Consider the following 12,996-nt stretch of genomic DNA (forward strand, 5'->3'; position numbering starts at 1 on the left):
TCAGAGTGATCTTGTGCTCGAATCGCGATGCAGTACGGTGCTAGCCCGTTGAAGCGCTGCGTGAAATAATGGAAGCCATGAGTGCCAGGTGCGAAGCGATGCTGAGCAAGCGAGAGACGGCATTGCTTGGCACCCGTCTCTTGATAGTGTCTTTGTCCACCATCCGAGGTTTGTGATGGCATGCGGAGGTTCCGCCCAACTAGCGAGGTAGCATGCGGTGCTCGAAATGCAGCGGGCGCGCCAACGACGGCAGCGCAACGGCAAAAAAGCTGGCGAGGCGTCAAAGTGGCCGCAGCCGACCATGGAAGGCGAAGACCCTCGAGAGTTGGCGCACCCCAAGTGTCAAGTACCTTGTGCTAGTAGGGCTCCGTCATCGAGATACCGGCGCACGAGACAGATGGCTGCTTCAGAGGGGGGAAGCCTGTTGACCTCAACGTCATGGTGGCCGCGGCACAGGCTTTTGGTCGTCCTCTCGTGTCGTGTGCGGTGATTTAGGTTGTGAGTGGTGATTGGAGTCGGTTATTCAGTTGGATGCGGTGGGTGGGTAGCAGATAGCATAGCTAGTGCCTGTAAATGCGCCGTCAAGGGTGCTTGGATGTGTGGGTGGGCGGGAGTGTGTTCGTTGTTTGGTCGACATGGAGCAGAACAGATACAGATGGGTAGTATGTAAATGTGCGTGCCCGTGCCCGCAGCCCATGTAGCAGTGGTACGGCATCGTACCGCGGCGGCGCTGGCGGCGGGCCATTTGGCGGCCGGGGAATGTCACGGAGGGAGGGATAGGTTGGATGCAATTCGCAGGCTTCGCAATCCAGTAGCGTTTTTGTAAAAGGTGTGGCCGTACTCCGTACTGTACAGATACCCCCTCGGTTGGAGGATTCCTGGATCGAAAGCAGCCAACGAGCAGACGCGCTAGTGCGGCTAGCTGCACGCAGACCCAGCATTGGATTGGGGCAAGGCAGACGCCTCTCAAGATGGGATCTTCAGGGTCCTTCTGCTGTTCCTAGAACCCTAGGGTCTGAACGCCCACCCCGGATTTTTTGTTCAATGGGGAAGAGTCAGGCGTTGGTGTTGGTGTTGTTGATGATTGTATTGGTACACGCTTTGGATGAATTTTGGTCCACGGTCGGTTCGCAAGGGACAATGCTTGTTTCCGAACCAAATGCGATGTCATTGCTGTCTCGGCCAGTGAACGAGGCGTCCAGTGTCTGTTGATTTGATTGCATGCTCATGGGTGCGCTCTATTTGCCACAAGGCTGCCTGGGTAGATGTAAGTTGAGGTTGGCTACCAACCACAATGAAGGGGGTGCGTAGAGAAGAATTGGAGGAACCTTGGAGAGGAGACGACGGTTGAAGCTGGAGGGTTGGGGACGACTTGGGGTGGCATGCTCATGTTGTCACTCATGCCTCGTCCTTGCTCGCCTTGCCGTTCTCATCAGGTCCTTCCTGTACCCTCGTAGAGTTACAAGTCGCAGATACCATACATCCTTGGCCCAGCAAGGCCGAAGCGGAGAATGACATGCTGTCCTCAGCAACACGAGCGACGGGACATGGAATTCTCTGTTGGGTAACTGCATGAAGACATCACCAGCTGCTCCGTCTCCGATGCAAGTCATCGTCACTTCCAACCTCCAACACACCGCCAATTTCTCACGCAGGAGCAGTAGCGGATATGGGCAGAAAAAAGATAAAAAGGACATCACAAGTGAGCAATGTGATGGGTTCATCGACCCCCAATCGGCAGGCACGCCCGGCCGGTACTGCGGGCAGGTATCTTGCAGTGTCGTACCTGCTAAAGCTGCACTCCCTCTACCTAAGGCACGTAGGCTAATAAGGCATGTGCTACCTATGCTAAAAGGCATCCGGAAGGAAGAGGCACGTCTGCACTCTGTCTGCACTCTGCACGGGAAAGCGAAGAGGGTGTGGAGGATGGGTGGATGCCGTGGTTCGTCGTTGGAATTAACAACCCGGACGCGGTGACGTCGGTGGCTTCGAGAGCGGGACTAGAGCGGGGATACTGACTCTGTGGTATTCCCACCCTGAGCCGGCATCCACAAACGTCATTGTGCCACGGCCGCCATGGAGTCCGGCCCATCTGACTGGCCTACAATTCGCCAATGGAGAGGGGGGTGAATCCAGTAGATGTCCAAGATTCGAGGCGGAGTACGTACTTCCCAGTACTGCGTACACACCCCTCTTTCCACAGCTACCAAAAAGAAAAGAAATGCAACAACCGATTCTAGCTAATGCATGCAAGGTAGGAAGGTATCGCGACAAAGACCAAAGATGCCTGCCTCAGATCCCAAGGCGGTGCTTCCTTCATCTCTGACCTGATGGATATGTCACTGAAAATTTGTTACAGGAAAATGAAGAGAGCAGAAAATCGTCAATTCAGTTCCATGCCACTCCAAAGGACCCTGCCACCGGCCCCAAAATCTCTAATTGACCCCACCAAGAGAAAATACTGTGCACCATCCACGAAAGCAGAGCAGCTACGGGGTACCGAGTACGGATAGCCATACCTTATTCATTCATACGGCGCAGGCATACGGAGTAGTGCATGTTCTCTCAACCGAAGTTTCATGTTCCCTGTCGACGCATTTCATCTCATCAAAGAACGAGGGAAGAAGCCAACCGACCCTTATTTCCCTGGTTTCTATTTTTCGCAACCTCCTCCACCCTTTTTCAAAGTTCACTTTGGCACCTCCACCCATCTCGAAACACAAGATCTGCCGCAGGCCCGCAGCTCAATTGATGCCAACCCTCATGGTCCATGAACCATTCGGCATCCTTTCGTCCCTTGACAGCAGTGGCCACAGGGATGTCCGTGTCTCGTCTTTACGCTGCCCGTGAATCGCAGTCGTAGTTGCAGTCGCAGTCGCCTCGTCTCTTGGGACGGAACCATCAAGTAGGAAATAGGGGTCGAGGCATATTCCTGGCAAACATTGCCCACTACGCATACTCTACCAGACGACACAGCGGCATGCCTTTCCAGAAGAGCCCGTGTTCCTGACCACCCACTGACCGCTAGCTGCGCAGGAGACTTTGCGCCCTGCAGGCTGCGGTACCAACTGCCCTCCATTGACAAACAGAGGCACCCAGTGTCCGGACGGATACAGCGTTTTGCCTGTCTCGAGCTCCAACAGTGACGCGCACCTCACACCCTCAAGGCGCCACCTAACACCATGGCATTTTCGTAGATGTCCATGTTCAGGCGCCAGGAAATGCCATTGTCCTGAGGCGTCGAGCAGCTTACGGAACCAAGACCAACCGTGTTGCACTGCCATCGCGCCTTCTGCAGCGTCTATTCGTACCCCCCCACACGCCGTGCCCCCTTTTGTTTACTTTGACGGACCCCTAAGAAAGGAAAACAACGGCGGAACGACGCGGCCACACCCTAGCCACCGGAATGCCAATGCCCTGCAAGTCTCGGACAGGCTTAGAGGACGGATAGACCAGACGAGAGATACTCGATCCTCAGCACAGGGTCTTCTCTGCGCCATTGCCCTCTCCAATTCAATCCAAGCCTATCCGAGGTTCGACTGCGGTTGCGACTCCTCCGACCAGAGTCAAACACACCCTGTGCCAGTGCGGAGAGTTCAGTAGATAAACGTTGCCTTACGGATACTTGACCTCAATCTGCAGCCCTCTGTCGCCTCTCGCCTCCCGTCGGCCTGAGAGCGCTGAGCTCTGCTCACCTCAGTTTCTTTTGATGGTCCTGTGCCATGCCCCGACGCGGGAGCCATCCGCCCTCCACCACTCATGAGCATCAGATAACACTGAATCCCAGCACCTGAGATGGCATCCTTGCCCATAGAGCCAGCCTCACTCCTCTGGCACGACCAATGGCTTTTGCTAGCGACACAACACTGCACACCGGCACGCCACGGACCATTTGCTTGCCAGCTTGCCTCCCCACCACGGTACGTCTACGGATATATGGAAATTTGGAAACAAAGAAAAAGAGGCGGCAAAGACCCCCATGCTCAGAAGTCTACACAGTACGTACGGCGTACCACCAGAGAAGTCACAAACCAGTCGCTTTGGCCAATGAAGGCAGCTAGCTATCCAAGCCTTCATACCTATGCAGTACCCTGAATTGCCACCACGAAGCTACCGGGTATATTCTCCTTTAACGCATTTACCTTCCCTCCAACCACCAGACACAATCAATCGCCGAGTCTTTCACTTTCACCATCGAGCCTCCCTCCCGCCCCCGGTCCCTGTAAAGTCCCCGCGGCGCCGGCCTCTTCACCGCTCAAAGCAGCCAACGGCCCCGTAACCGGACTTGCGCAAACGGACGGGGACAGACCATCAAGGTTCGCCCTACCTTGCCTTGCCTTGCCTTGCCTTGCTGCAGTGCGGTCTCCGTCACCCGGTCCCCATCCTGTCTCGCGCTACATCCAAATTCGTGCCTACAATCAATCGTACTGGTCGTTAACAAGACCCCCCTTGCGAGATTTTCTGACATCCGTCGGCCTTGTTTTCTTAGTCTGCTTTTTTTTTTTTTTTTTTTTTTTTTTTTTTTTTGCCACCCGACATGGCCCATTCAAACGAGCATCATCACCATCGTCAGTTTAGAATCAAGATCCAAGACAAGGAAATGTCGAGTGAAATGTAATGCCTCAACTTGAGGCAATTGACTCTTGCAAGTTACCACTCTGGATCCTGCCGAGGGGGAGCAACGGGAGGGGCCCCCAAGGGTCCTCTCCGAGATGAAGGCAATTTAGCCTCGACGAACGGGAGGTGCTCCCAATCGAGAAGCTTGCAGCCAGATTTCGCATCGTCTCTTCTGCGTGAAGGGTTCTAATGCAACAAAACAAGGAAGTAAGCGACGACAAGAACCCGATATCGAGGGTTGGGAGAAGGCCATGTCGCCCATGTTCTCTGAGCTGTCTGTCGCCAGGGCCCTAAGAAATGCCCGCATTCGGGAGTTTCGCGCGTATAGCGAGCAGGGCATGACGAAACGGAAGGTTGGGCCTTGGTGCGAAGCGCATGGCTGCCGAACAACACAACAGCCCTATCTTGGCTACCTGTGTCCTCGAGGTTAGAATCTACTGCATGCACTTTTCAAGGAAGACATTCCAAGCATTCCATACACGGCCATGTTCTCACCTCCCTCGGTGTCTTGTCGGGTCGGGGCGGCGGTGGTGGTCGCTTCGGCCGAAAGCTATCATCAACATGAAAGCTCATCTCTTCCGTCTCACTCAAGTCCTTGTCAAATCACATCCAAGGCACACACACACATTGTAGATGGGCTATAGCATTGAGACGTAGTTCACTTGGACGGAAACATCCGTCTCATACCCCTCAAGAAGAGAGAGGGAGAGAGAGAAAGAAGAAGAAGAAAAAAGCGCTCGTGTACCTAGACGAACATCAAATCTACGCCCTTTAGCTGGCGATCATCCGCATATACAAGACAGTGTCTCACCCGCACGAAACAAACGCCCTCTAGGGCTTCTCGGGGCACGGGGCAAATCTCAACGCCGGAGGAGGATGCCTACCGGTACATAAGTGGTTCTCAAGAGGATGATAGCGGGCGGAAGGAAACAGACTTTCACCGCGAGCGGAATAAGCTTTAGACGTTTATTTATCCCCCCCCCCCCACAAATCGCCGCCATCTACGATCTCAAGCCCTCGTCTTCCTGCCATTATAGTGTAATGGTGTAGTGCTTGTAGGCCGTTCATGCTGTTTCCGGGCGTGAGTGAGTGAGATATCGTGGGCTCGCTGTTCTGGGGCAAGCGCAACGTCTTTTCTCCTGTTTTCCCTTTCCCCTCCTTGCTCGGTGTGTGTGTGTGTGTGTGTGTGTGTGTGTGTGCCGTGTGATTGAAGAGCTCTACACTAGGTACCTAACAAGCTCTAGCTCTAGCTCCAGCTCTAGTTCAAGATCAAGATCAAGTTCAAGTTCACCGCAACCCCCGAAAGCTTCCGGCTTCCAGCTTATAGCTCCGAGTTCTGGACATCTCGAGCTAGGTAGGACGTCTTTCGTTAAATCACGAAGGTCGGTATACACGAAACCATCTCCCCGTCGAAAACGACCTGTTCGTTCAGGCCAACACGTCACCCACTTACTCACTGATTCACACTCTGAGCTCCCAGCATCCAGTACCTAAACGAGATCGAGCAAGGAGGGGGCGTGTGAGGCGCTGTCTCAAGATGAATCAGTCTCTGCCAGCGTTACACAGTTTCGAAGACATACCGGCAGTGGAAAGAGGGGGGGGGGGGGGGGGGCGAGGCAAAGGACGGGGTTTGGGGGGTACAAACAGGGAGGGGGGGGGGGGGAGGGCGGTTGACGAAAAGAGACACGGCGAACCGAAACAAAGAGGGAGAAAAAAAGGGGGGGGAGAGGGGGGGGGGGGGGGGGCGTCGAAGCATAAGATCGGTGATCGAAGGGTTCAACAGAGAGAGAGAGAGAGAGAGAGAGAGAGAGAGAGAGAGAGAGACATGTACGCAAGCAGCTAAGCTTACAAGCGACATGACGATGACAGGAATGGCAATGATCTCAAACGTCGTACAAGCACGTAGGGCGAGACATTTTCTGGCCGAGGGGAAGCGCTTGGGGGAGGAAGGCTTTTTTTCTACGTGGCGCAGACAAGTGCTATGAGACAATATCAGGGGGAGGGATGGAGAGGAAACCGGTACACACCAGAGTACACTTGGATGGCATTCCTCTCTGTATCCTCGTCATTTTGACGAGTAGGAAAACACAGACGCTGGGGCACTTGACTGCATCGATCACGATGGGTGGCAAAAGGAGGAATGTTACTGTAAACCTTGTTCGATTCTGGATATTAAGCTACCTATGGCACTCAACCGCCATGAAGCTACTACTATGTCTTCAAAGCTGGGTAGAAACAGCCTCAGCCAAGACTTGGTGGCTGAAATTGAAAGAAAAAAGAGAATTCCTTTCCTCCACCTCTCTCTCTCATACCTCCAAGTTCAGAAGAAGCCTTGATCCCTCCTGTCTGACCTTGGGAAACTCCGAAAATGTCTCATTTGGAGACGACAAAGTGAAGAAAAAAAAATGAAACCTGATTGATAGTGATTGGTATTGTTTGGTTGTTTTGGTGTATGCGCGCGACCAGCTCGATAACAAAAAGGAGCTGTGTCCAGTTGTAGTGTACAAGTTCCTGGGAAGAAACCTTGCTGATTGTGTCCGAGAAGAGAAAGCGGCTTGACGCGCATAGTGGTATAACTAAACATGTAGACATTAAACAAAGGTCGTGAGGTCGTGAAGAATCGAATGCAGAGAATTCGAGGCGGTCCACGAGGCTACTGTCAGATCGTATGGCGTGCCACATCGATTGGCCGTAGCCAGGTAGACTGCTATCGAAGACTTGCGTTTTGCGTGGTGTCGAATATGTGCTATCTTCGTCCCTCTTGGACTCAACAGCTGATTCTATGCCTCCGTTGGTGAAAGATGTCGAGTCGCGATGGTATCCTTTTTCCACGCCATGCCTGTCCAAACGCCGGAAAGCAAAACCCTGATAAAAGACCGAAACCGAAACGTTCCTCACAAGTGCTACACGTGCGGAGCGCCAGGACGGCCCTTGCCGAGTGACTCGAGTAACTCGTGGGGAGGAATCTTTCTCATACCGCCGCTGCGGTCGTACATCGATGTCGGTGCTGGCGAGTATCCCTCACGCTTCTTGCGTAGGCGATCGAGGGCCATACCGACGATGACGATGAGGAAGATGAGGGCGAGCGAGATACCGAGTCCAATTAGGACAATGAATCCAAGAGCCATGCGGCCATCTGCTTTTGTATCAGTACGCATTTTTAAAAGGTATCGGGCATGCAAAACTTACCATTGTCGGAGAAGAAGTCCTGGTTCTCGGTGAAGATTCTCGAAATCGAGCCGGCGGTGTTACCGCTATTGACGGTGAGCGCGTACGGTTGGAAGGTCGTTCCATTGAAGATGGCAGCCGACGCTGATCCGTAGCCGGGAACGTTGAGGGAGCCAGTAATCATCAAGGCTTGGTTGGAGTCAAGGATGTCGGTATTATCGTGGGATGAAGTCAGAGAAAAGACCTGGATGCTGTTGACAATAGTGCCGGGAAGTAGAGTAGTTCCGGCAGATTGCCACTTGGAGCCGTCGTACTTCATCAGGTAGATGGAGCCGTTGTTCGCGGTTCCGGAAACCCAGAGTTGCTTGCGATCACTCGATCCAGCCGTCAGAACCTCGACGGGACCAGGCAGAGAGTCCTCGCCGGGGTAGGCAGACCATGCCTGGCGATCGGGGCTGTACATGGCAAGCATGGTTGGAGAGGTACCATTCAATGTGAAGTTGCCACCGGCAACGAGCTGGGACTTGCTGGTCCAGATGAGGCAATGACCGGTGCCTTCGAGGTTAACACCGGGACGGTTCCAACCTGCCAGAGATGTGTCGTAGTAGCAGACACCTGGGCAGCCGAGTGCTCCAGCTGATTCGAAAGAACCAGCAACATAGACATCGCCAGAATCGGGGCGGACCTCAATGGAGGTGACAGTCGCGTTTCCGCCGCTGATGCCGGGAGGTTGCGTGCTGTTGAAGGTAGCAGTTTGAAGGTTCAGGGAGATGATACCTCGCACAGCATTGTTGTTGACAGTACCACGGACACTACCTCCGGCAAAGAGAAGGTCGCCAGTTACCGCAAGGGCAATGAAGGTTGAGTTGTCCTCGATCTGAGAGCCGAGGCCGGTGATCGAGTTCGAGTTCGACCCGTCAATGAGCACCAGGTTGTTGGCGGAGCTGCCGTTGGTGCCCACAGCTGTGAAGTGACCACCGAGGATGGTAATGTTGCGGTTGTTGCCAGTGTAGAATGCACCAGTGACCACGCCCGTAATGTTGCCACTGGCCAGAGAATCGCGCTTGCTGACGGTGCTAGAGGTCGTCGAAGACGACTTGAACTTGACCGGGAACTGGCCAAACTTCTCAGCAAGGGTGACGGCACCATTGGCACTAATAGTTGCCGAGGTCATCGATCCTGCGTAGAGAGATCCTCCTCCGGGAAGATCGAGAATGCCAGTAGTCAGGATTCCGTTCAAGGCCGGGACAGGGCCGTTGAGGTTCTGCAGCCAATTCTTCTGAGAGGGCACCCAGACGGCAAAGCCGGAAGCCTGAATAGCTGAGTTGTCTCCGAACGCGTTGATCTCGCTGAAGTCACCAGTGAATGTAACGACCGACTCTGCCTCACTCTCGCTTGTAATGTTGACGAGCATCGGGACAACGTGGGAGACTTCGCCGTTGACGCCTGCACCAAGTGCAGTCCACGTGTTGGCGGAGGTGTCGTACACACCGACATTATTGAGACCTGTGACGGCATTGTCGAGGGTGTTGGAGAAGACACCGCCAACGTAAAGTTGGGTACCGTTGAGTTCCATCGCCTTCACTTCGCCATTGAGACCGCCGTCGAGAGCCATGGTAGCCTCGCTTGCCGTGTTGATACCAATGACATTGCGGGCAGTAGATGACGTGAAGTTGCCTCCGACGATGACCAAGTCGCCAGCAGTCGTCAAGCTAGTGACTGCAGATCCTGAAGAGAATGAGGACCCGAGCTGGTTGATCTTGGAGCTCTTGAAATCAGTGTTGACTGTGGCAGACGAAGGGTCGAAATCGAATAGGCCATTCAGGCCACCCGTCGAATTGATAAGGGTGAAACCGACTCGCTGAGCGACAATGGTCATTTCATCAATGCTCTGCCCAGCCAAAGGAGTCAGGGTGACGCTGGGCCGGAAGCCGTCTGCTGAGCTCGCCTCGATATAGCCGAAGTAGATCTGGTCATACTTGTCAAAGTTATTAGTCTGGTAAAGGGACGTAGTAAACTTGTTGCCACCAGTGGACGACATGATGCCGGTAACGTTGACCTGTGCTCGGGTCGAGCAGGTACCGTCTTGCAGGCAGCCGGGCGTGTACAGGTTGACGGAATAGTTGCCAGACTCCTTGAGATCCGGGAGGAAGGTAACCGTGGCAGAGCTTGCGCTGATGGTTCCGGATAGCTTGGCAGTCAAGTACTGAGAGCTGCTCTGCAAGGAAGGAGAAGTCGACCACGGTCCGGTGGTTGTGGCAGATGACTTGGTGTCACTATCTGCGCAGGCCGGGGAGTTGAAGTCGTTGATGGCGTACGAGTTGATGTCGTCCTCGAAAAGTTGGATGCCGTTCAGACCACCGCCAGATCCGTAGTAGTCGGAAATATCGATTCTGAATGAGTTCATTCCAACCAGGTTGACAAAGTGGAAGTCCTGGAACTTGAGAGTCGAGTTGTTGCTGAGAGGGCACTCGCTAGTGCAGGTAGCGTTCTGACCAGTCGTGGGGTCCACGTAGGTCATATTCAAGATACCGCCCAGAGGGAGAGCAGTAAAACGGAATGTCTTGGTGCCTCGGCCGTCCTGGTGGGTGTTCCAGAGCCGCATCTTGGTGGGCTGGAAACCGAAGCCGAAACTTGCCTGCCAGAATCCAGCAGAGTTGTCGCGGAGCAGCCAAGTGTTGCCTGAGCCATCAGCCCCGTCTGTCTTGCAGATGATGTTGCGGGGATCACTGAAGCCAGCGGTAGAGGTGCTCGAAGCCGAAGTAATGTTGGCAGTCGAGAGGTTGATAACCTGTCCATCTGGGGTGCTGGGAGTGCTAGTGTTGCCAAGCCCAGTGAAGCTGCCGCCAAAGACGATGTGGCCGTTTGAAGCTTTGGTGATGGACGAAACAGGGCCGTTGAAACCAGCGAAAGGAAGGTTAGTCCATCCATCGGTGCCGTACCAGGCGATTGCGTTCGTCGAGTTGGCGCCTCTGAAGTTACCTCCAACATAAACGGTGTTGGCAGCTTGGTCGCAGAGAAGAGCGTTCACCTGACCTGACAGACCGGCCAGAGGGGTGATCTGGGAGGTGTTGGGGTTGAACAAGGCGATGCCTTGAGACTGAGTGCCATCCAAGCTCGTGAAATTACCGCCAATTACCACTCCCTGCATCGTTCCATTGTCGAGGGTGAATGTGCACATGTCGTGAATTGAGGCATCAGTCGAGATGAGCGACGCAAAGGCCCCATTGGGCAGCTGAGAAAGCAAAGACTCGCTTCCGTTTGTGCTGTAAGGCTTCTCATTTTGCTCCTCAAACTGGTAGAGAGAGATTCCGTTGAAGTCGCCCGCCACACCAATTCTGCCAAGCTGGGAAAGGTCGAGGTTCGCATCGGAAACTGGGGTGAACTGGATTGCTGCTACTGAGGGAGGTGCGAGGGCTGCCACTGCAAGAAGGTTCGCCCACTTACTCCGGCGCGCCGAAGGGCGCTTACCGAGAGCTAAACGCATTGCTATTGCTGTTCAGTCGGCAAGAGGGCGGTGAGTTGGGTGCTGTGAATGCTGGGTATCGAAGCTGTTGAATTGAAGATTTTTGATGCTTGAGAATCGGACTGGATATCGCGTCGCATTTGCAGGAATCTAATTTTGGATGCTGGCCATGAAAAGAATGATGTCTGCTGCTTCGTTTGATCGGTCGCGGGTTCGGAGGCGCGTCGAAAATCGGTGGTGCGAAATTAAACGGAGAGAAGGAGTCGAATCGGGTCGAGTCGAATCGGAAGGTGAGGATTTAGCGAATAATCGGGGGAGTGAAAACGAGCGTCTGGTGTCGGATGTAGAGAAGGAAAAGAAAATGGAGAGTAGTTTGGTCGCCCAGTTCTATCGTCGGACAAGAAAAAAGGTTAGAACTGAGTTGCGGCCATTTGATGGCAGCGACGACGAGGTGGTGAGAGCTGCGCTTCCTATTCTTCCCCCTGCTCTTTGTCGACCGCAGTGTTTTGTTGTTTGTTGGTGGAGAGGCGGACAGACACAGACGCAGACGCAGAGCCAGAGCCAGAGCCAGAGCCAGACGGGAGCCCAGAGGGAAGGAGAGAGGCTGAGTCGCCAGACGAGATGGGGCCTGGAATGGAAGGTGCGGGCCCCACTTTGCAGACTTGTACCTGCTCGTACCTGCGCCAGGGAAATTGGTGGTGACTTTAGGTTGCACTTACCTCCTATCAAAAGCACTGACACTTTTTTGTGGGTGGGGCGGTGCCTCCACTCGCCGTAAGGTACCTTACGGAGTAAGGTACGGATACGCAGTCGCGGCCACGGCTCCACGGCTGCTGATTGAAATGTGCTCGGATGGGTTGATAATCGGTTTAGACTGGCTTGGGGCAAGCTTGACGAAAGCAAGTCCACCAAACGTGAAATGAAGCAGACCGATTGATGAGAGACCAAGTGAACCGTTTTGTGTCGGTCGTCGGCTGGCGTCTCGGCGAAGAAGAAATTGTTACCCGAATGTTGAATAAGAAAGGGGAAAGAATGAATGATTGTGAGTTGCCCTAAAAAGCTGACTGTATGTATGGAGTGAGTGTGGATGTGTGCAAGTTGCAGCCGGGAAGAGCGAGAGAGAGATAGACACGGGAAATCGACGGGAATCTGATCGGAGTGGGTTCCAAGAGGTGAAATTGAAACAGAGTCGCGCGCGAAAGCTTCGAGAAATGAGTGTACTACGTTGTCGACGTGGATTGATGAGATGCTTGTCTCGTGTGTTTGCAAATCCGTAGAGGACCGCCGAAATGTCTCGCTGTGGTGTCGCCTCTTGCTGTGACACGAGGTGTCTGTGCCAGGTCGGTCAGGTAAGAAGTATCCGTAGGTAGCGTACAATACCTACTACCTGAGTCTGTAAGGTAGGCAAGCTATCAGGAGAAGAAAGGGCGATCGTTGGAAAAGCCGGTGACGCCACGGGAGCTAAACGTCTCGAGAAGAAATGGCTCTAGTTCAACATCGGCCAATGAATGCTTCAGAGAGGGACGACCAGCGCTGTCCCCAATCTCGGATTCTGGGAGATCTCCAAATGACGATTTCCCTCCTGTTCCCTTGACCTAACGGGTGCTAGAATTCGATTCGAATGCTTCTTTGGCGTCTTTCTATCGTCTACTGCGTAGTTGTGCTCTGTACTGCTCCAGGCGAGAATTGACTCTTCGTATACGCTGTAGTCACTGCAAGCCGCTATGCCTACGCCTTAGGTTGTC

General features: G+C 53.8%; 2 protein-coding genes across 2 annotated transcripts; both read right to left on the minus strand.

Moving 5' to 3' along the window:
• Positions 1-303, minus strand: CTAM01_00021 (uncharacterized protein; the record flags this gene model as incomplete). Its single annotated transcript, XM_060516075.1, has 1 exon — positions 1-303. The coding sequence occupies one exon, from the start codon at positions 301-303 to the stop codon at positions 1-3; it is 303 nt and encodes a 100-aa protein (XP_060388701.1).
• Positions 304-7,520: 7,217 nt separating this feature from the next.
• On the minus strand, positions 7,521-11,272 carry CTAM01_00022 (cellular morphogenesis protein; the record flags this gene model as incomplete). The annotated part of the gene is made up of 2 exons (XM_060516076.1): positions 7,521-7,753; positions 7,807-11,272. 2 exons carry the CDS (start codon positions 11,270-11,272, stop codon positions 7,521-7,523), a joined length of 3,699 nt encoding a protein of 1,232 aa, XP_060388702.1.
• Between the last annotated feature and the right edge of the window lie 1,724 nt (positions 11,273-12,996).

Source organism: Colletotrichum tamarilloi (genome assembly GCF_030869305.1).
Source record: "Colletotrichum tamarilloi strain Tom-12 chromosome Unknown Scaffold_1.1, whole genome shotgun sequence".
In the NCBI taxonomy this organism is placed as follows: Eukaryota; Fungi; Ascomycota; class Sordariomycetes; order Glomerellales; family Glomerellaceae; genus Colletotrichum; species Colletotrichum tamarilloi.